Source organism: Echiichthys vipera (genome assembly GCF_963691815.1).
Source record: "Echiichthys vipera genome assembly, chromosome: 13".
Classification (NCBI taxonomy): Eukaryota; Metazoa; Chordata; class Actinopteri; order Perciformes; family Trachinidae; genus Echiichthys; species Echiichthys vipera.
The window spans coordinates 1,360,776-1,383,865 of NC_139838.1; the positions used below are offsets into that span (position 1 = coordinate 1,360,776).

Genomic DNA, 23,090 nt, shown 5'->3' on the forward strand with positions numbered 1-23,090 from the left:
TTTGATCACCTATGTTTAGTTGGTCTGTTTGATTGCTTGGAATGAGGCAAAGTAATGTCAGACCTGCTATCTCTTCACTTGCATTCACACAGACAAAACAATTTGTGCATATGTTCTTCTCTCAGTTCTCAGGCCAGTGTGCAGATGACATGCGGAAGACCTACGCAGAGTTCTGTAGCCGCCACTTGAAGGCTGTCAGATTATACAAGGAACTTCTGGCCAGAGACAAGAAGTTCCAGTGCTTCATACGGGTGAGACAAAACACAACACAAAAATACAACAGGCTGTGCATTACAAATAAGAAAAAAGCAAGATTATAATAAAAAATAAATTCCAGTTCATACACAGGATGTGAACTGTATGGGTTCATTTCACACACACTCACAAGTGAAGGTGTAAAAAGGTATCTATTATTTTCTTAAATTACATTTGATTATTGTCCTTTTAATCAAGTTTTTGTCAGGGAAACAGGTGTTTTTGTCTGTAATGGTTCTTTAAATCTTTTTTCCTTCCCACAATTGGTAATAATAGCTAACATAAACGGCAAATACAGACTGTTATGGGAATGTAATATGCTGCTCAATCTGCTTCTGACAAAGATGTTTTTTTAATAATAGATGGATAGATGAATGAGCATGTATGAGCTTTACTGAGGTCCAAAACACCTTTGCTCCTACCATACCATAATTGAAAGAGAGGAAATCCTACTCCTAGAGGAGAGTTTGCTCCAGGAAGCCCAGCTTAAGAGTATTACTTTTAAAGAAGTTTGGTGGCGAGGAGACCCACCTAGCTGCTGACTGCCCTCATCCAGATGTCTACTCTGCTTCCTCTGATATGGCAACTTACTGAATAGCTTTTAAGTCAGTTACCAATCAGCCGTGTTAACGGCAGATCTCCTCGCATTGATCTGTGCACTTGTTGTTGGGCTAGGACATGGTTTAACTGGCTCAGGCGAGCCCCAAGGGTCTGTTCATCTACTTTAGCTAGGAAAACCTTTTAGAACCTATCAGATATTAGACACCCAACTATCTAACTTTTTAGAAAGACCTATTATCTGAATTTCCACAACATATACTTTAAATGCAATTTGATTACTTTATTATTAGCTCTTGGCAAGGGCAAAATGGCATACACTCAACTTAATATTAAATCATCAATAAATAATATATATATATATATATATATATATATATATATATTAATATATATAAAAGCTGAGGCTGTATATCTGTTATCTGAACTTTGGAGAAGAAAGGTCTTCTATGTCTGGCCAGATCCTCCCAGCCTTTCTGAGGAAGACAAGGTCCGTGTGGGCAGCTCTGGAGCTGCTTTCCAGGCAAAGGTCCGTGTTTTTTTAAATAACCAAGGCACTTCAACAAAAACCTTGAAAAACAACAGTGAGTAAAATTAGAGAACAGTAACCATTGTGTCAGAGGAGAACATTTCAACACTGTTTTCTTAGGGCTATAGGATTAAAACATTAATAGGTGTCACAGCCCCAGCTTAGTGTTCCCCTTTTATTTTGTCAGTTTCTGACTTGTGTGCCTGTGTGCCTAAGTAGTGTGTTCCCTTCACCTTCTGTGCCAGTTCGTTAAGTCTCGCCTATCGTTACAGCGTTTAATTCCTTGTGTCCTTGTGTTGCTGATTTTTGCCTGTTTTCTCCGACTCTGTCTCTGCCCAACCCTTTTTGGATTTGTTGCCTTTCTGGACTGTTTACCGTGTACCCTTTTTTCTAAAAATTAACATTTTCTCCATGTCCAGCATTTGGGTCCAACTCTGTACGTTCCTTGACAACAGGAATTGTAGAGGCCCTTATTTTGAATGACTTTAGCACATCTGCACCCACAGGAAATCACTAGTTTCTCACACTGCTCTGGTTTGATATTAGTCCATTCTTTTTCAGTCTCTTCCACAGTTTTGGTGTCATTCTATCGTTGCTCTATAGAAAGCATCCTGATGTACTGCATGTGTGTGTGGTTTGCCAGCTGCCCAGTGGTTGCACTCACCACCCTGAAAGAACTGTACAGCTCTCGCTGTCTTAGTAGGGCTAAAAACATTCTAAGGGATTTGTCCCACCCAGGCCAGGTCTCTAAATGCTTGGACTAATAGACTTAAGAAGTTTTTATCCAAAAGCTATAATAGTTCTGAACACCGCAAATACCTTTACCTATGATGGTACATGATGATCTTTGCTCAGGGTCTGCAATCTACTGTTTTTTGTTTTGTCTCCTTAAGCTGCTACGGTGTGCGTGTGTGTGAGTTGGTGTGTAAGCTTGCCTTTTTAAATGTGTCTTTTAAAGTTTGAGTCTATTCTATTTGATGCTTTTAAGGGATTGTACTGTAAATTTCGTTGTACTGGTACAATGACAATACATTCAATTCAATTCATTCAATTCCATTCAATTCAATTCAATTCTGTAGTGGGTTTTTTAGACATTACTTTGTTGCCAAAGATTTTCCAGAGATTCTCTTTGAGGTTTAGATCTGGACTCTGGGCTTGCCATTTCATTATTTATTAGCTTCAAGGAACTGCTTAACTTGTTTTGCAGTGTGACAGGGGACATTGTCTTGACACTGACAAAACTTGAACAAAACCATAGAATAGACTGCAAGAAGTATGGACCGAGATCAAACCAGAGCAGTGTGAGAAACTAGTGATGTCCTGTGGGCGCAGATGTGCTGAAGTCATTCAAAGCAAGGGCCTCTACACTTCATTATTCACTATTCATTTAGGCAGTGCATCTTACCTCTGTAGGGCATTAACTCACAATCAGATTATGAGACTGAGTATTCTCAATTAACTTGTCGTTTATCAATTAATAATAGCTATCACCAATAATTATCAAAGATAACAATAAAAATGACTAGTTAAACCAGAGGTTCTCAAGGGCACCACCTTCAGATAATGAAGGAAGTGACAGCTAATATAAAGTCTCATGAAATATACTAAACTATTAATTTATGGTTAATTAATATATCACCTTTTAGTGTAATAGTTTTAGTCAGTATAAGGATTTTAAGTTATTTTCTTAGGAGGAGGAGGCATGTGGGGCCTTGGAACCCCTTCAGGAAGGTACAAACTTTTGTTCACACAAAAGGAGTGGTCTAAAAAGCGAAATCCATTAAAATCACCAGTCATATAACAAAGTACCGTTAATGTAAAAGTCTCCTAACATGTATTAACACCCATAACACTCTTTATTTTGCTCAGTTATGATTAACCTGGATGATGGTCCATGCAGGCCATGTTCAAAGCCTAGGGACAGCTGGCATCTGGTCCCTGGATTGTGAGAGGGCAAGAGAGAATCCGGGAGGAAGAAGAGAAACTGCACTCAGCTGGCTCACCTCCTACCTCAACGACAGGCAACAGTTCATGTCCCTCTCTTGCCACTCATCCACGCTCTCTCCTGTTACCCATGAGGTCCCTCAGGGCTCAGTCCTCGGCCCCCTCCTTTTCATTTACTACCTCTTCCCCCTTGGTCACATCATCTGCAATATCTGCAATCATCTCCAGGGCGCACTCACACTGTCTTTCCGCACCACACCCCGGGCTTTAGGGTACTTACAAGCTTATATCCATCCAGGATATCTGTGCCTTTGTCTTCATTAATCCATGTATCTGACATTGCAATGATGTTGAAGTGATTTTTGAAGTGATGTAGGTATTCCTTATTGTGGTCTGTTAACCGAGGTATTAGAACTCTGATTTTACCTGGGGTATGGTGTTGAGAAACCGGAGTATGCCCTTAACCCGATTATAATCGTCATAAGTGTGACTGTACCTGTTGTGTCTCTCTCTGTCTGTACTATATAATCTACATTCCATTCCATTATTGCTTTTGTTCACTGTGCTATCTTTTGCTTGCCCCCCCCCCGACTGTTATTACCCTTTTCTTGTTTTTTTGTCGCTGTCACTGTTGTTAGCTTCCTGAAAAGCGCTATATGTATTATTATTATTATTATTATTATTATTATTATTATTATTATTATTCAAGGTACTTGCCTAATGTGCTACATGTGTTCAATGCTATTCTAGAAAACAAAGAGTATGTTGTTCAATAGAGATTGGAAGACAGCAGGGGCCTTTGTTAGTCTACACATTACCTAATATCCATAGGGTTAGGTTTAGGATTAGGTGGTGACACCATTGCTGCTCCTTATACTTACGGTGAGGGTGATGAGGGCATCCCGCTCAACACTCAGCTCATAAGTGGCAAGTTCATCGTTAATAAGATCAGACAGGCCTTTATGATAAAACATGATAAAGTGTGGTGATGCAACAATAGCCCACATGGATGCAGCTAGTTGCAATGAAGAAGAAAGCATTGGAAACAACATGACCTAAAAAAAATACAAATTAATAAATACGGTTGAAACAAATGACCAACAGCATCAACACCAGCTACAGGCCTAAGGTTAAGTAAATCTTCCATTCACCCGCATTCAAAAGAGAAATGTCTGAACGGATAAAGGAATACTTATGTCTAGTTTTTAAAGGAGGAAATCTGAGCTGAGAGCCTGAAGGCAAAAACTGGAACTCTGCATGCAATTTGTGACAACTTTTGGAAAGGATGGTCTTGGCTTTCCTAACTATTTACATAGAAAATAGGTCAGATATTCTGCTCTGGTGAACCCCCAAAATCCTGCTGCAAAATGAAAAATGAAAAGGAAATAACAGCCACGATCATGTTTTCATTGTGTGTCTCTCTGTGTCTGGGCAGCGGGTGAGTCGTGGACCCTTGCTACGGTGCCATGGTGTTCAGGAGTGCATCTTGTTGGTGACTCAGCGAATCTCCAAGTATCCTGTCCTTGTTCAGCGCATTCTGGAGAATACCACCGGTGAATCATCCCAGTCACAATGGTTTTATTGTCAATGTCAAATCAGGCAGCAATACAACTGCAGTTGGAGTTTGATCGGTGACAATGATACTGCCATATATTTCAGAAACGTTCACCAACCAAAATTATTTTAGAAGCAGCAGTAAGTTCATAGAGGCGAACTTTTTGTCTGTCTATAAACAGTTTAATGATTTAAAATACCTGTATTCTGTCTACCATGTGTCTGTTCCTTTAGGTTCCTATACAACCACAGTAATACTGTTTGTTTACTTCTCTTCCAGATGATGAAGAAGAAGCCTCCTTTTTGGCACAGGCTCTCTCTATGGTCAGAGAACTTCTTAGTTCCATAGATCAACAGGTACCAAAATATTTTATGAGTACCGTATTGGCCAGACACTATAGGACGCACTAGCATTTTTTGTGGTCCTCACAAAGACATTCTGTGACATCATAATTAATATTACATTTTTATTTAATATTTTTCTTTCATTGCAAGGCAAAAGACATTAAACACCATGAGGAAAATAAATCAATAAATACAGGATACGACAAAAGTTTTGTCAAAGAACCAAGGGATAGAATTTGTTTGAGAATGTGTGAAATATGTTGCGCGCGTGTGTATGCATGCATGTCAGCCTGGAAGTAATTAATTAGGACTGATGAGCTAATGGAAAGCATGAGAAAAAAACAAATATATACTGCTAAATGATGAATGAATTGCTCAAGTTGAAAATCTTTACTGATGTACATTAAATAATTTGTTTAGAACAAAATGATGTAACAAAGATCAATGGAAACCAAAATCATCAACCCACTGAGGGCTGGATTCAAAACCACACCGAAAATCAAAAACCAAACATTTGAAATGACAGGCTGATCCAACTCATAATGTGACTCAGTAGTGTATATGCCCCCCACGTGCCTGTATGCACTCCTGACAACGTCTAGGCTCCTGATGAGTCGGAGGGTGGTGTCCTGAAGGATCTCCTCCCAGACCTGGATCGGGGCATCAGTGAGCTCCTGGACAGTCTGTGATGGGACTTGTTGGTGTTGGATGCACCCATACATAACGTTCTATAGGTGCTGAATTGGATTTAGGTCAGGGGAACGACAGGGCAGGTCAATGGCATCAATGACTTCATCATCCAGGAACTGCCTACATACTCTGGTCACATGAGGCCGGACATTGTCCTGCACCAGGAGAAGCCGAGATCTCACTGCACCAAAGTAAGGTCTGACAGGCCACACAATGTAATGTTCACGTTAATCAGGCAATGTTTATCACAGTCTGAGTTCCCGATGTCAGTTGCTGGTGCTATGACACTGACTAAATATTGCACGTACATGTCTTCAGACCTGAACTCTTATCAAGAATGTGAATTATGGGGCAGAATGGTTCCGGGTCGCTGCTAGTGTGGTCGACCGGACGGAGCACAGAGCAACTTTTAGCGTTACTTAGCATTTATTATGTTTTTCTACTTGTTTTATGTATATATATTGTTATTTTAGTTTACCCTTTGCATGCCACACACCCCGAGTGTGTTTTCTAACTATTTAACTACGTTACATAGACAAAGCAGACTTTTTTTTCCTGCCCGTCCCCTCGTTACGCTCTCTTTGTTTACCTTCCTGTTAACCCCGTGACTGCCGGACAACGCGGAAGTTATTCTCCTTGTTTTCTTTTCCTATTTCACCCGGCACTTTAATTCTCCACTCGGCATGGACATACCCGTGTTTTTCATGGCCATTCTTCAAGTGTGGTTTCTCCTGGAGTTTGTGACGGCGAGCAGAAACAACGACCAGCGGAACACGTACTCCAGAGAGACCCTACTGCAGCTCGGACTCCATCCTCTACACGCCTTCGCCGTAGACTCGCTACCGAAGGAATTACTGCGGAGTAACTCAACCACACACAAGAACAAGAAGGGGGAAGAGAAAGAGCGGAATCAGGGCCAGGCTCAAACGGGAGACTTGTAAACAACGGCCGCTTCCATCTATCGTCCTAGCTAATGTTAGATCCCTCCGGAAGAAAACGGACGAGCTACAAGCTAACGTTAACCACATGCATGAGTACAGGACTGCCTCGGTTCTTGCTTTCACTGAGACGTGGTTAAATAAGAACGACGATGACAATGCCCTGCACGTTGATGGCTTCGGCCCCCCTCTAAGACTTGATCGAGACAGTGAGCTCACCGGTAAACAACATGGCGGCGGCGTGTGTCTGTATGTAAACACACGCTGGTGCTCAACGATCGTCGTGAGGGAGAAACTGTGCACCCCGGACATTGAGCTTCTGGCTGTCTCCCTTCGCCCTTTCTACCTACCTAGAGAGTTTCCTCAGCTCTTTCTCATCCTGGTTTACATCCACCCCAGAGCCAACGCAGTCACAGCCACTGAACACATCACAGACTCTTTAAACAAACTGGACCACATTTCACCGGACTCTCCCAAATTCATCTTGGGTGATTTCAACCACTGCTCCCTGGACAAATCATTAAAAGGTTATCAACAGTATATCACATGCCACACACGCCAGGAGAAGACACTGGACAAGTGCTATGGTTCAGTACCCGACGCATACAGATCTGTCGCCCTCCCCCCTCTGGGCTCTGCTGATCACCATGCCATCCTGCTTGCTCCGGCTTACATCTCTGTCATGAGAAGGGTGAAGAAAGTTGTCAAAAACATCAAGCAGTGGACCAACGAAAGCATCATCACACTCCAAGGATGCTTTGAATCCACTGACTGGGACAACCTCCTGGCCCCCTCTGATGACATTAATGAACCCCTCCTCCTCCCTCCATGTGAACATTGAATGAACAACATCATCCCCTCCAAAACGGTCACTATCTACCCCAACAACAAACCCTGGATCACCAAAGAGCTCAAGGAGATCCTCAACAAGAAAACAAGGGTCTTCTTCACCGGCTCTGAAACGGAGAAAAAGGAGGTCAACAGAGAGGTCAAGCATGCCATAAAAACTGCCAAGCTGGAGTACAAGAACAAAGTGGAGGAGTGCTTCACGCAGGGCAACCTCCGCTCAGCCTGGCAGGGAATCAAGAACATGGCTGCTGTGAACACTGCTGCCAGCAACAAAAAAACCATCCAGGTTTCAGGCAGCAGCTCTTCATCTCTCCCCAATGACCTTAACTCTTTCTACACAAGGTTCGAGCAGGACAACACCACCCAGCTGGAAGAAGCGATGTCCAAGCTCAAGCCCAGTGACTCAGCAGCCTTCACCTTCAGCGCAGAGGACGTGGTGAAAGCCCTCAGGAAGACAAGGGAGAACAGCTCACCTGGCCCAGACAACATCAGCGGCATGCATCCCATCCCCAAGAAGAGCGCCGTCAAATGTCTGAATGACCTCCGGCCGGTGGCCCTCACCTCTCTTGTGATGAAGGCCATGGAGAGGATCATAAAACAACACATCATCAGGGAAACCCACTCCCAGACGGACCCGCTCCAATTTGCTTATCGAGCTGGCAGGGGCGTCGATGATGCAAAAACATTCATAATAGACACTGTTCACAAACACCTGGAGCGCCCCAACACCGCAGCCAGACTCCTGTTTGCAGACTTCTCCTCTGCATTTAACACCATGCAGCACCACATCCTGGCTGACAAACTCTCAGCCCTCTTTCATCTGGACCAACAGCTAATCCTGTGGATACTGGACTTCCTGACCAACCGTTCACAGAGAGTCCTGGTCAACAGCACCTTCTCCGACCTCCAACACACCTCAACCGGCTCCCCTCAGGGCTGTGTGCTCTCACCTCTGCTCTTCATCCTCTACACCGATGACTGCAGAACCACACAGCCTAACTGTCATCTGGTGAAGTACGCTGACGACACCGTCCTCCTGGCCTGCTGTCAGGCCCATCTCTGCACCACGGACCAGCTCTTCAAGAGTTTGTGGAATGGTGTGACAGCTCCTGCCTGGAGCTGAATGTCAACAAAACCAAAGACATGGTGGTGACCTTCTCCAACAAGCAGAGGGAACTGGCTGCATCAGCAAACACCGTGATCCACGGGAAGCCTGTTGAAGCAGTTGAGGAGTACAGGTACCTGGGCACCATCTTCGACAGCCTGCTGGAATTCTCCTCCAACACAGAGGAGATTCTCAGGAAATGTCAGCAGCGGAAATACCTCCTTAGGAAGCTCAATTCCTTTGGAGTCAGCAAGAACATCCTCCTGACCTTTAACTACTCCTTCACCGAGAGCATCATCACCTTCTCCATCACATGCTGGTTCTACTCCACCAGCCTCCAGAACAGAAACCGCCTGCAGAGCGTAGCCACGGTCTGCTCTAAGATCATTGGACTTCCTGTTAGAACTCTGTCGACCATCCACGAGCAGCAGACACTCAGGTTAGCTGGTCGGATCATGCAGGACCCCTCTCATGCTCTCTTCTCAGCGTTTGAGTGGCTCCCCTCAGGACGCCGTCTTCGCTGTCCCTGCTGCAGGACACAGAGGAGAAGAGCAACCTTCATCCCCAGGGCTGTCCAGCTCCTCAACTCCTGACCCCTCTGACCACCCCCCTCCCCACTCTTGACACCCTCCCCTGGACACTTTACCCCACTCCAGACACCCTCCCTGAACACCTCACCCCCCTCTCCAACCCGGATACCACCCCTCCCTTCACCCCTCCTCCTCCCCTCTCCAGACACCCTCCCTGGACACCATCACCATCAGCCCCCCTTCCCACCCCTGACACCTTCCCTGGACACCTTCACCCCCTGGACACCACCACCCCCCCCTGGACACTTACCGGACACGTGAACTGGCTATCTACCTCCACTCCACTGATGCACAATTCCTCAAAGCTGTGAACTACTGGTTTGATGCACAATTCCACTTATTCTGTTCACTCTGTTATAATGTTACTCCGGTCTGTTGCACTACTCCACTTATTTATTCTGTTTAAATGTTACTCCGGTCTGTTGCACTACGCCACTTATTTATTCTGTTTATAATGTTACTCCGGTCTGTTGCACTACTCCACTTACTTATTTATTCTGTTATTATGTTCACACCGGACTTATTCTGTTACTATGTTCTTACTGGTCTACTTGATTCTGTTAGTTATTTTAAATTATGGTATAAATGCACTACTCCAGTTCATTCTGTCTATCAGGCCTTATATTGTATCCATCACAGCACTATGGTCACTTTATTTTTCAGTATTCATCTGTTACACAGAGCTAGCATATACTTAGACTGCTGTTTTCCTGCCATGCACCACTATCACTTTATTATTTAGCTTATAGTTATATATTATATTTATACTCTATTACTGCACTATAGTTCTGTTTACGTCTGCTCATTACACACATGTATCATGTCTGACCTCATCTGAATCCGATCACTGTCCACTTATATCTTTTCTGCACTACAGTTCAGTTCATACCTGTTTTAACAGTCTACTGCGGGTTTACATCTTATACACCCGTTCACATGTCTGCTTACATCTGATACACGCATGTCTTTCTACATCTCACGGCGACGATGTTCTCCGTATCTAACCTGTACTAACACACTAACATCCTGACACTTATTCTACCTGTACTAACACACTAACATCCTGACACTTACTCTTCTCTTACACTTTATTCTTGTGTTAGGTTAAAATGTTTTTGTATAGTTGCACTGTCGTTATTTGCTGCTCTGTGTGCCCTGAATTGCCCCCCGGGGACAAATAAAGTTTTTTGAATTGAATTGAATTGAACCAGGAGAGTGTTGAGAGTCGCTTCCACTCGCCTCTTAGCTTGGTAGCTTTGGTCTCTAAAATTTTGTGAGTGAATAAAATCGCTATGCACAACATTAGGTGGACTGCTATCAGTAGCACTCAATTCTCGCCACAGCCGCGGTGACACATTTATTAACCTGCCACCTGTAGCACTCACGGATCATGGAAGTTCCTGCTAGCAGGCTCTTAGCCCCTAACAGATAGAAATAGATAGTATTAATCTTAATCTTAATTACTTAATATTTACTATAGCTCACCCAACTCCGGTGCAGAGTCAAGGGGTCTCTATGCTGTATAGCTATCTCAGTCTACGGGAAAAAAACAATTATAATTTAAATCTACAACTGCTATGAATTCGGTACTACGTATGACGATGATTGAGTCGTCCTTCCCTTTGGGGTCCTTACATTTGGAGGCTTTCGTGTCCTTTAGGTGACCAGTCCAGGGTTGGGTTGAAGAAAGGACTTACAAGGTCCTGGTGTGACTCTTTCATAGTGAGTTTTTAAAGGATTCAAATATTCACTGGATCAAATGTAAAGGGTTTTTTTTATTCTTAAATGATTATAATTATTAAATGCTGAAAATAAAAAAGTATCCTTGGCAGGACAAATAAAATGATCCAATGATAGATTAAGCTGTCAGAGCGTTCATGCTATTCTAACAATTTAGAATTTATGTGAGTTATTTAATTCAAGTCAATAAGTTCATTCAGAGCTCATTAATTCTTCAAATAGTTATTTTCATAAGTTTGGTTCCTGGGTTAAAACTTTAAAAGTGATCATTGGTTTCAAGGCGTAACTGGAGAAATAGACAGCCAAATGCCCTTAAACATTTTAGTTATTCAACCTATGGTAATCCCCCACACTCAATTAGAGTTTCAACACTGGTTCCATGAACCTCTTGGCTGTCGTCTAGAGAGAGTGGACCATGAGTTGGAAGGCGTAACTGGAGAAATAGAGGGCCAAATGCCCTAACATTCCAGTCACAGCACAAGTTTCAAAGCTGATGTTACCTTTTTGAAGTTATTGTTCCTAGTAAGTAAGAAAAGTCTGAGTCTGACACTCTGAAAAAATTCCAAGTCAGAAAAGTTGAAGATTCTAAGCCATATTGTCCGGAGATCAGGAAGCTGTGGGGATGTGCTACAAGAATCCTCACTCCAAGCCCAAAATGCCTTGTGCGGGACCCCTTTATATAGCAGTCGCCGCTAACTTGACCAAATCTTAGAGGGAAAAGAGCCCCACACACATACAGTATGAGTGGCAGGCATTGAGTTATGGCATAACAAAAACACATTTAAACTCAACACCAAGGTGTACATTACATTACACTACGTTACATTAAATTTCATTTAGCTGACACTCTTATCCAAAGTGATTTCCCTGAAGTACATTCAACTATTGTACAAACCAGAAGAGTGAGAATTAAGTAAGTGTGTTAGTTTCAAATAAGCCAAACTACAGTGCTACATAAGCAAGTGCTAGATGCGAGCAGCTACAGGAAGACCAGTCGAGCTGCTGCATTCTGGATGAACTGCAGAGATCGGATGGCACAGGCATGCAGACCATCCAGGGGGGAGTTGCAGTAGTCTAGTCATGAGATGACAAGGGCCTGGACCAGAACCTGTGCTTCTCGTTCAGAAGAAGCCGTATCCTCCTTATATTGTGCAGCAATATCGGGTTGTTGCAGCAACGCTGGATCAAATTAGTTCGGTTCATTCATGTTCATTAATACTCTCTTATTGTACTCCAAATGGAATATGACTTTTTTCCTGCTTTGCAGATGGAGGACCTGGAGAAAACACAGCGTATGCAAGAGATCCAGGCCAAGCTGGACCCGCGGGCTGAGGCCAGAGTAAGGGATGGTGGAATTTTCAAGCCTGGAGAGTTGTTCCGCCGGAGACTTGTCCATGAAGGAACCCTTTACTGGAAAACCCCAGGATCCCGACTCAAAGGTACACAGCTCTGTGAAAACAATAGTCTGTGTAAAAAGTAAGTAATCTTATAGTATGCAGCATTGCACACAATGATGTCTTTGAGCAATCTGGTGCTCCAAATTTTATCAAGAGGAAATGGTACATATGATCAAAAATGGAAACATCACTACTGGCTACAGCTTTCTACCTTGTCTCTCTTTAAAAGAGCATCTTTATGCACTTTGTCCTTCACACAGATATGCTGGATTTTCACTTGTGGTCTGTCACTGTATCACGGTCGACTTTCCTTTGCAGAACTTTTCGCACAATATAACAAACCTGTTCATGAGAATATGTTGCTCAGCGAGAAGTAGGCTATCCTCTTCAGTGAAAGCCTTGTATTTCCCCAAGAGGGTATGCTTTTGGTTCGGTGTTGGGAAAGGGTGCTTAAACCCAGATATACCGACATGGGTTAAAATAATAATACATTTTATTTGTATTGCACTTTACAAAATTAATAAAAAAATGAAAAACTAGAAAAGCAGTGTTGGAAAAATGATAAGTCCCTTTAGAATAACGATTATAAACATTCTCAGGTATAACCAATCACCTTCCAGATTACACACAAGTTAATTGGCCTCCACTTGACATCAACTGTGGTGTTTTCGATTTTACTTACTACAAGCTGTCACGCCATGGTGAGGTCTGTCCTGTCTTTGGGTTTTTGTCCTGTGAATTTCCTGTTTTATTTTGAAAAATAACTCTCCTCTCATTTCAGGTCACTTGCCCATCCTCTTGTGTCACCGGTCTGACGTCATCCCCTGATCCTTGATTGTTTCCACCTGTGGTCCCCCTCCCTTCATGTGTATATAGTCCGTGTGTCTCGTTGTCAAAATATTTCGTCCGTTATGCCGAATGTTTCCAGCCCGTTTCCACCGCCTTGTTCATGTCATAGAGATCTTAGTATCCTCCCTCAGGTGTTTGTATTTCCTGTTTTTTCATAGTAAGTTTAACCTTTTTTTGAATGCTCTTTTGCTCACCTAGTTTTTCCTCCTGGTCGGAGTGACTTTGTTGTGTGCCTTGTTTAATAACTTTGATAATTATTTTTCCTCCTGTTCGGAGCGACCTTTTTGTTCTGTGGTTTATTGGTTCTGTGCCTCACGCTTTGGATTTTAAGAATAACTACCAGTTTGATCTGCGAACCTCCACATCTGAGTCCTCATTCCTGCCCGGGTCTGACAGTATATTCTGGCCAGTATGGACCCAACGGAGGCCGAACGGTGATCGGAGGCGCTGCGGACCCAGGAGGCTCGCCTCCTCCTGCAAGAGGAGTTCCAGACGGCCATGGCTGCCCACATGGGTCAACTCTCCTTGCAGTTACAGGACCTGCTGGGGCAACTCACTCGACCAGTGGCCACAGCTCCGCCTCCGGTCGCGAACACCACCCCAGCGCGCACCTCGCCAGCCAGAGGCGCAAGTTGTAGGTTGGCTTCTCCCACTCAGTATTTGGAAGAGCCCGGAACCTGCAAGATTTTTTTAATAGACTGCTCGCTCCATTTTGAACTCTTGCCACATGCATTCCCCACGGACCGTTCCAAGATTGCCTTTATGATATCACACCTATCTGGCAGAGCCAAAGCCTGGGCGGCAGCTGAATGGAGCCAGGGCTCCGTTGTCTGTCACACTCTCCCTGAATTCCAGGCCACGCTTATTAAGACTTTTGACCCCGTTACCACGCACAGAGAAAGGGCGCAGGAACTCACCGTTATGAAACAATACAGTCTGTATGTGACTATGCCATGCGTTTCCGCATCCTTGCGGTGGAGAGCGGATGGAACGCCACAGCTTTATAAGATGTGTTTTTGAAAGGACTCGCAGCTCCTATTCAGGTAAATGGATGGTAAATGGACTTGTACTTATATAGCGCCTTTCTAGTCATCTGACTACTCAAGGCGCTTCACAGTGTTTGTCACATTCACCCATTCACACAGACATTCACACTGATGGCAGTGGACATCTACATACCATCTAATCTGATCTAATCATTCACACCACATTTACACACCCATGCGCAGCACGGGGAGCAATTCGGGGTTCAGTGTCTTGCCCAAGGACACTTCGACATGTGGACCGGGGGGAGATGGGGATCGAACCACCAATCTCTCGAACAGAGGACGACCCACTCTGCCACCAAGCCACAGCCGCCCCCAGGACCTCCTCGTTCCTCCGGACCTTCCCACTAATGTGGACGCACTCATCGCGCTCGCCATCCGAACGGATAACCGGCTCGCTCAGCTCAGACGACAGCGGGACGGAGGATCTGCGGCGACGGAGGATCTGCGGCGACGGAGGATCTGCGGCGACGGAGGATCTGCGGCGACGGAGGATCTGCGGCGACGGAGGATCTGCGGCGACGGAGGATCTGCGGCGACGGAGGATCTGCGGCGACGGAGGATCTGCGGCGACAGAGCCTCAGACATCCTCGCCCTCCCCAACCGAGCGGACAAACTTACTGTCGTTCACCGCGGGAGCCGGGAGCTGATGAGAGGCTGATGAGAGTCTGATGAGTTGGGGTTTAGCTAAGGAGCTAGGCATCCTCTCTGAGTGATTAGCTAAACTCATCCGGGCCAGGTCACTCAACGGCAAGGAAATATTCGCTATAACCCTCTTAGAATGCCGATTGACAACCACGAGGAACACATCCCTTTTTTATTTATTCACGTCCCCTCTGCACTCACTGATTTTAGGACAACCATGGCTTGTACGTCACAACACACATGTAGACTGGAAGACCGGAAACATCATTAGGTGGGAGACGGGTTGCGCCAAAGACTGTGCTGTGTCAAGCAATCCGACAGATGTTAATTCCATTAACCTCTTTTCTGCTAACCCTGCCACAGACTGTGAGTACCCGGACCTGACCTCGGCCCCGTCTCACTACCACCACCTTCAAAGAGTCTTCAGCAAGACCAAGGGTCTCTCTCTCCCTCCGCATCGTCCATACGACTGTCCCATCGACCTCATTCCTGGCTCTCCCATCCCTAAGGGTCGCCTGTATTCCATTTCTGGACCAGAGAAGGAGGCCATGAAGGATTACATCTCGGCCTCTCTAGAAGCAGGACTCATCCGTCCCTCATCGTCACCGTCTGGAGCGGGGTTTTTCTTTGTTAAAAAGAAGGACGGATCCCTCAGACCCTGTATTGACTATAGTCCCATCAATGATATCACGGTAAAGAACCGTTATCCTCTTCCTCTCATGTCTTCCGTTTTTGATCAGCTTCAGCAAGCCCAGGTGTTCACCAAACTGGATCTCTGCAACGCATATCACCTGGTTCGATTAAGAGAGGGTGATGAGTGGAAGACTGGATTTAACACCCCAAGTGGACATTACAAGTACAGGGTAATGCCATTTGGTCTCACCAATGCTCCGGCGGTTTTTCAGGCCATGATCAGTGATGTTCTTAGATACTTCCTGGACCACTTTGTCTATGTGTACCTGGATGACATTTTAATTTACTCCCCCAACCTAGACACACACCAGGTTCACGTTACCCAGGTTCTTGAAAGGCTTCTGGACAATCACCTTTATGTCAAAGCCGAGACAAGTGTTTTTCCTGCCAACACCGTATATTTTCTAGGCTTCATTGTAGCCCCTGGAAAGGTACAGATGGACCCGGCTAAAGTTAGCGCTGTGGCGGATTGGTCTACGCCTGACAGTTGCAAGAAGGTTCAGCAATTCTTGGGATTTGCTAACTTCTACAGGCGATTTGTCAGAGGCTTCAGTCCAATAGCAGCCAGGTGCAGTTCCGCTGGTCGCCGGAAGCAGAGAAGGCCTGGCAGACCCTCAAGAAATGCTTGACCTTAGCCCCCCTCCTCACCGATGCCAGACCCGCACCGCCAATTCGTGGTGGAGGTGGAATACTCCAACGAAGGTGTGGGAGCGGTTCTCTTGCAGCGTTCAGAGCAGGACGGCAAGATGCATCCCTGCGCCTTCCTGTCAAAGAGGCTGTCCAAGGTGGAGCGGAATTACGATGTCGGCAACCGGGAGTTGCTGGCGGTGAAGATTGCCTTGGAAGAATGGAGGCATTGACTGGAGGGGGCCGACCATCCATTCATAGTCTGGACTGATCACAAAAACTTAGAGTATATCAAGAAAGCCAAAAGGTTAAACTCTTGCCAGTCCAGCTGGGCTCTTTTCTTTAACCGCTTCTCTTTTTCCCTCTCTTACAGGCCGGGGTCCCGCAGCGTCAAGCCTGACGCCCTGTCACGAGTGTTCGACCCCGAGCCTGAAGCCAAGGAACCAGAAACCATCCTTCCACTGAACCGTGTGGTTGGAGCGGTGACTTGGCCTATAGAAACTGAGGTGAAGCAAGCTAATGGTGGAGCCCCATCACCTAGTGGATGCCCTGATAATCGCCTGTTTGTCCCCACTGAGTTGCGTCCCCAGGTGATTCATTGGGCTCACACCTTGCTGCTATCATGTCATCTGGGAGTCAGAAGGACTATGTCCGTCATCTCCCGGCGGTTCTGGTGGCCTTCCATGGAGCCGGAGGTCCGGGAGACGTGGAGGCATGTTCAAGACATCTTCTGGGTGCCGCATGGCCCTTCTACAACCACTCCCGATTCCCTCCAGACTGTGGTCAGATATTTCCATCGACTTCGTCACAGGGCTCCTGGTCTCCCAAGGAAACACCGCCGTCTTCACTGTAGTTGACCGATTCTCCAAATGTCAGATTCATTGCCAGCCTAAGCTACCCTCCACCAAGGAAACGGCGGAGGTCATGATGACGTTTTCAAGGTCCATGGGTTCCCCAAAGATATAGTTTGTGTCCCGGTTGTGGAGGGAATTTTGCAGGCTCATCAGCGCCAAGGCCAGCCTGACTTCAGGTTACCACCTGGAAGCTAACGGCCAGACCGAACGCCTCAACCAACAACTGGAAACCGGCCTCTGGTGCCTAGTCTCACAGAATCCCTCCACATGGAGCAGGCACCTGGTCTGGATTGAGTATGCACAATTCCTTACCTACATCAGCTACTGGTTTTTCCCCTTTTTACTGCGCTTTTGGTTATCAGCCACCTCTCTTCCCAGAGAATGAGTTGGAGGTGTCGGTCCCCTCGGCCCATGCCGTGGTTCGACATTGCCGCCACATCTGGGCAGCCGCCCGTCAAGTACTGATTCGGCAGGGGGATCGAGTGAAAAGAGAGGCAGACCGCAAGAGACGCCCTGCCCCAGCATATCAGCCAGGCCAGAAAGTTTGGCTGTCGGCCAAGGACCTACGCCTCAGAGTCCCGTCCAAGAAACTGGCTCCATGATTCGTCGGGCATTTCCCAGTCACCAGAATCATCGGACCTGCGGTGGTCCGACTTTGTCTGCCCCGGTCTCTTCACGTACACCCCACCTTTCACGTCAGCCAGGGGAAACCAGCAAAGGAGAGCTCCGTGATACCGGCAGCGGCACCCCCTCCACCCCTGGAGGTGATCGACAGGGGGACCAGTGTACAAGGTTAAGCAGTTATTGGCTCACCTAGTTTTTCCTCCTGGTCGGAGCGACTTTGCTTTTGCGTTTAATTTGTTAACTTTGATGACTGTTTTCCCTCCTGGACGGAGCGACTTTGTTTTGTGCCCCGTTTAATAACTTTGATAATTATTTTTCCTCCTGTTCGGAGTGACCTTTTGTTCTGTGGTTTATTGGCTCTGTGCCTCACACTTTGGATTTTAAGAATAAATACCAGTTTGATATGCGAACCTCTGCATCTGAGTCCTCATTCCTGCCCGGGTCTGACACAAGCTCTATGTTTGTCAGAAACCAAACACAGCACACCACCCAAAACTCACCATACCTACAGTGAAGCATGGTGGTGGCAGCATTCTGTTGTGGGCTTGTTTCTCTTCAGCAGGAACTGGGCAGTTGATCAGGATTGAAGGGAAAATGGATGCTGCCAAGTCCACCCAAATTCTTGAGGAAAACCTGCAGTCCTCTGTTAGACACTTGAAAATGGGCAGGTGGTTCACCCTCCAGCATGACAACGACCCAAAACACACCTCCATAAACAACAGAGTGGCTAAAGGACAGGAAGTCAATGTCCTAGAGTGGCCGAGTCAGAGCCCTGACCTGAATCCTACAGAACATCTATGGATGGACTTGAAGGGTGCAGTCCATCACCGCTCACCACAGAATGTATTAAATCTGGGGACTCATCACTCTTTCAACCCTGCTATTCTAGTTTTTCATTTTTTATTTGTTTTCAGAAATAAAAAATAAAAAATTCAATTGAATATTCTAAGGCAAAATGTGTAAATCATGCTTGAAAAATATATATTTTTTATTTATTATCTTTTCAGGCTTGAAAACCAAAAAAAGTGACTATTTCAAAAGGGTATCATGACTCTTTATAGGCACTGTATCTCCATAGTGCTTTAGTATGGTGCTTAACATTCTGGGATAGGCAGAAAAAGAGAGGGTCCCCTAAAATACATAGTGGAGATATCCGAATCACAGCACTGTACATCCAGTAAGCCAGACTCACAGTGAAGAGGCAGAGAGGAAAAGGAAAATTTTGACAGGAAAAAAAATAATTTTCATACTTCTTTTGAGGGTAGATTGTGGATAGGCATGTTTCAGCTTTACATTGGTTCATTGATTTGTGCTTGATGAAAAAAACCCTTCTGTTTTGAACAAATATTTTGTTTGAATGTGTTATGGTGTGTGCTTGCAAACTGTGTGTCTTTCTGTTTGTAGATACACAGGTCTTACTGATGACAGACATCCTGGTGTTTCTACAGGAGAAAGACCAGAGATACATATTTCCATGTCTGGTAAGAAGATGTACTCTCAAACACACATGAAGCACACTGAAATTGCAAATTGAATTTAGCAATGGATAACTTGTTGTGCACATTACTTTCTTCAAACAATCCTCTCCTATGTGATCCAGGAGAAATCTCCAGTACTGTCCCTTCAGAACCTGATAGTGAGGGATATAGCCAATCAGGAGCGAGGCATGTTCCTCATCAGCGACTCCTCTCCTCCAGAGATGTATGAGTTCCATGCTGCCTCCAAGGAGGACAAGAACATTTGGATACGATACATCCAGCGAACCGTCAGCAAGTGGGCACCAACACAATTATTTTTTCTGCACTGAAAAAAATCTGTTGAATTAAAAAAAAGTGCATCAGTTGCACATATAAAAATGATATTCACTTAATGATTTAATCATGTTTAATGTACTGACATGATTTTTTTCCCACATTTTTTTAAATGATATTTGCAGATGATCAAAGCAAAAGAGTACAACAGTTATACAGTGTGTCAGTGCATCTGCCTTAAAGTGAAGAAACAGGAACAGAAACGAAAATCTCGACATAAATCCCACTATCCCTCTCAACAAACCATGTCAGACATGGTAACAGTAACCAACTGAATAATTGAATAACATATAATATAAGTAATTAACCATGATACAATTAAACCAAATGGAGTAAAAACTATAGCTAATAGAAAAAATAAACAAGGTAATTCAGGAAGAAGAAAAGGGGAAAAGATAAAAATAAAAAAATTAAAAAATAAAAAAAAGGAATGAAAGTGTGTGTGTGTGTTGGGGGGGGGGGGGGGGGTCCTTCCAGGCACTAGGAAGTGTCCTCAGCATCATCAGGAATAACAGTAAGACTATTACTAATAAGAGCCAGAAGTGGGTCCCAAGGTTTGTGGAATGCTGTCAAAGAACCCCTCTGTGAAAACCTTAACTTCTCCAACTGTAGACATTTTGAAATTCCATGTATCCAACCATTATGACTCCGTGGAGAAACATGTTTCCATTTAAGGAGAATGTTACGTCTAGTGAACAGGGTGGTAAAGGCCACGACACGTTGTGTAGTAATGCGCATATTTTTAGATGGAGGGAGCCCAAAAAGAGAAGTCAGAGGATTGGGTTCCAAATTTGTGTTAAGAGCCTGTTTATAGTTTGAAAAATATCGGACCAAAATTCAGCAAGTCTCTGGCACATCCAGAACATGTGTGTGTGGTCAGCTGGGGACTGCTTACAACGGTTACAAGCATCACTGTGACTGGGGTATATCTTAGCCAGTTTAGTATTGGTGAAGTGGGCTCTCTGAAGAACCTTCCACTGTAATAGGCCGTGCCTGGCACAAATCGAGGATGAATGGACCAGTTTTAAAATGTCCCTCCACTGGACCTAATTAATGTCTACCCCCAAATCCTTTTCCCATGCACTTTAAGATGATAGAGTGGAGACTGGGCTCAGAAGAACAATCTTATTATAAATGACAGATATCAGTCGTTTGTGTTGTACGTTGAGAGACAGGAACTGGTCCATCTCAGCTTCAGGGGGGCCGTTTGGAAAATGTGGGAATTGCTTTTGGATGAAATGTCTCATTTGAAGGTATCAACAGAAAGTGGCTATTAGGCAGGCTGTAATTGTCTGACATAGATGCAAAGGATGCAAAAACACCTTCTCATACAGGTCATTAAGAGTTTTGAGGCCCTTATCTGACCATATGCCGAATGTAGGGTCAGTGCAGGAAGAGGGAAAAAATAATTCCAGCAGTTGGGTTGCCAGGTTCGTTGCAGAGTGTGTCAAGAGATGAGCCTGCTTCAAGCGATGAATCATACAGGGTAACCACTAATTTGGACTAATCAATTAGTTTTACAACAATATTTAACATTAGCAAGTCTTCAGTTGGAAGTCTTTCTTTGAGCCGTGTGGAATCCATTAGCTAGCTCTCAGCTCAAAATGATTCCTTGTTTCTGTAGCCTAACAACAGACAACCCTGGCAACCAACAACGCCTAACGCTATTGGCTGCTAAAATGTAAACAGAACATGACAGAAAGTCATTGTCAAACACGTCAAAATTCTTTTAAATATTAATTCAGACTAAATATAATTTTTATGGAAAAGCAATACTTTCATTCTGTACCCCTAAAAATGCCCCTTGGGTGTATTATTTTTTTTTAAATTTAAATGTAGCTTTTAATTAAGATTCTACATATTCAACCTTTAAAGATCTTTTATTATGTTCAGTATATTAATTTACTAGGCTATCTATTAAACGAACATGAGTTAATGTATAATATACACATTGTTTTCATGAGCAGTGAAACTAATTTGTTCAAGTTGTTATGATTTGTAGTTAGGAAGGTGGTCTGTGCTTTTGTGTACAGGTGCCCATCAAGAGAGGAGTTCCCCCTAATAGAGACCGAACACAAGGCTCATCTTAGAAGACTCAAAGGTCAGGAGACAAACATCAATGATACAATCAAATGTACATGACATTTGGTACTGTACTGTATGTCTCTCAATGAGCGCACTGTCTTACTCATTTGAACCATGTAAATTTGTTTCATTGTAATTTATTCTTTTTGTTCTGTGAGTTTCCATTTCATCTTCACATTTATGACTAGATTACATGTATACAAATGGTTATAGCTGTCGTCGTGGACGGATTAATCATGACCACAGGCCCTGGACACCAACTCGCCACAGACCCGTACACACAAGATGAAAACGGGATTTTGTTGCACAACAGCAACCACAAACACACAGCAACCATTTACCTTGAAATTACATTTATTTTTGACAGTTTAAATTACTCAAAACACACATTCAATTTAAATAAAAACAAAAAAAGGCGTGCACTGTGTGCATGGCGGCACAAAGACAACAGCATGAGAGATGCTTGCTAAAGATGCAAGAAGCTCTCAAATATACAAAAATAAACTGCAATATACAAAACACATTTTCAATAGTGCATTGTATGGATGGCAGCACAAACACCATTAAAGAACAGCATGACCAAAACCATTGCATAACAATTAACACCCAAAAACCATCATAACGACAGCTTTGCTTAGGTCCTATACTTGGCTAACTGCTGACCACAGCAAACAAAAGCACACAATAAAGAGCTAAATCACATTATGCTCTACAAGGCAGACAGTGCTACCCACCACGTTAATATAGCTGGAGTCACCTGAGAGTGTTGGTATCTTATCCGTCTGCAGTGGCTATGGTCAGAAGTCGCTCTTTTATCCTTATAGTTTGCATCAATAAACCAAACACAATTGAAATATTCTCCCGGTTGGGAGCATCCCTATTTCAGTGAACTTTAATAGAAGCAGTGGGTTCTAATCCAGGGATCGGGTTGGGTGTTAAGCTAGCAACATCTTGGCTAGCTGTTGCTACGGCAGATGCAGGATCACCAGCAGCACCATCTGCTGCAGATCTTTCATCACAATGGGTAGATATTGATGAATCCTTACTAGTGGTGCCGGGTCTGAAGCCAAGGGCCCCCATTGGCTCCAGGGCCATTAGCATGATGTGCCGACACTGACCACGCGGTAATCTGTCAATGGCTGCAGTAGACATTTCTCAGTTAAAGCAATATAAGTAGCGATAATCAGACTGACTTAAAGATGCGAGCAGTAATGAATGGGCCCTCAGACCCAGTGCATGTAGGGGGGTAGCCTGCTGGACCCCGGCGGACGTGATCGCGTGTTTCCCAGACCATCCGACATTGCACAGAGGGGGTGAGCCCGCAGGCGATCTTTCAAAACTTTTGCAGCACTTCCCGCATCC

General features: G+C 44.5%; 1 protein-coding gene across 2 annotated transcripts in view; it reads left to right on the forward strand.

Moving 5' to 3' along the window:
• The window catches only part of arhgef2a (Rho guanine nucleotide exchange factor (GEF) 2a), a 159,131-nt gene that overhangs the window by 72,714 nt on the left and 63,327 nt on the right, over positions 1–23,090 (forward strand). For both annotated transcript variants that reach the window (XM_083925466.1, XM_083925467.1), the window contains 7 exons: positions 126–251; positions 4,722–4,839; positions 5,121–5,197; positions 12,365–12,536; positions 19,237–19,313; positions 19,433–19,605; positions 21,677–21,744. In XM_083925466.1, coding sequence (XP_083781592.1) covers positions 126–251; positions 4,722–4,839; positions 5,121–5,197; positions 12,365–12,536; positions 19,237–19,313; positions 19,433–19,605; positions 21,677–21,744 — 811 coding nt within the window. The remainder of the gene's footprint in view (positions 1–125; positions 252–4,721; positions 4,840–5,120; positions 5,198–12,364; positions 12,537–19,236; positions 19,314–19,432; positions 19,606–21,676; positions 21,745–23,090) is intronic.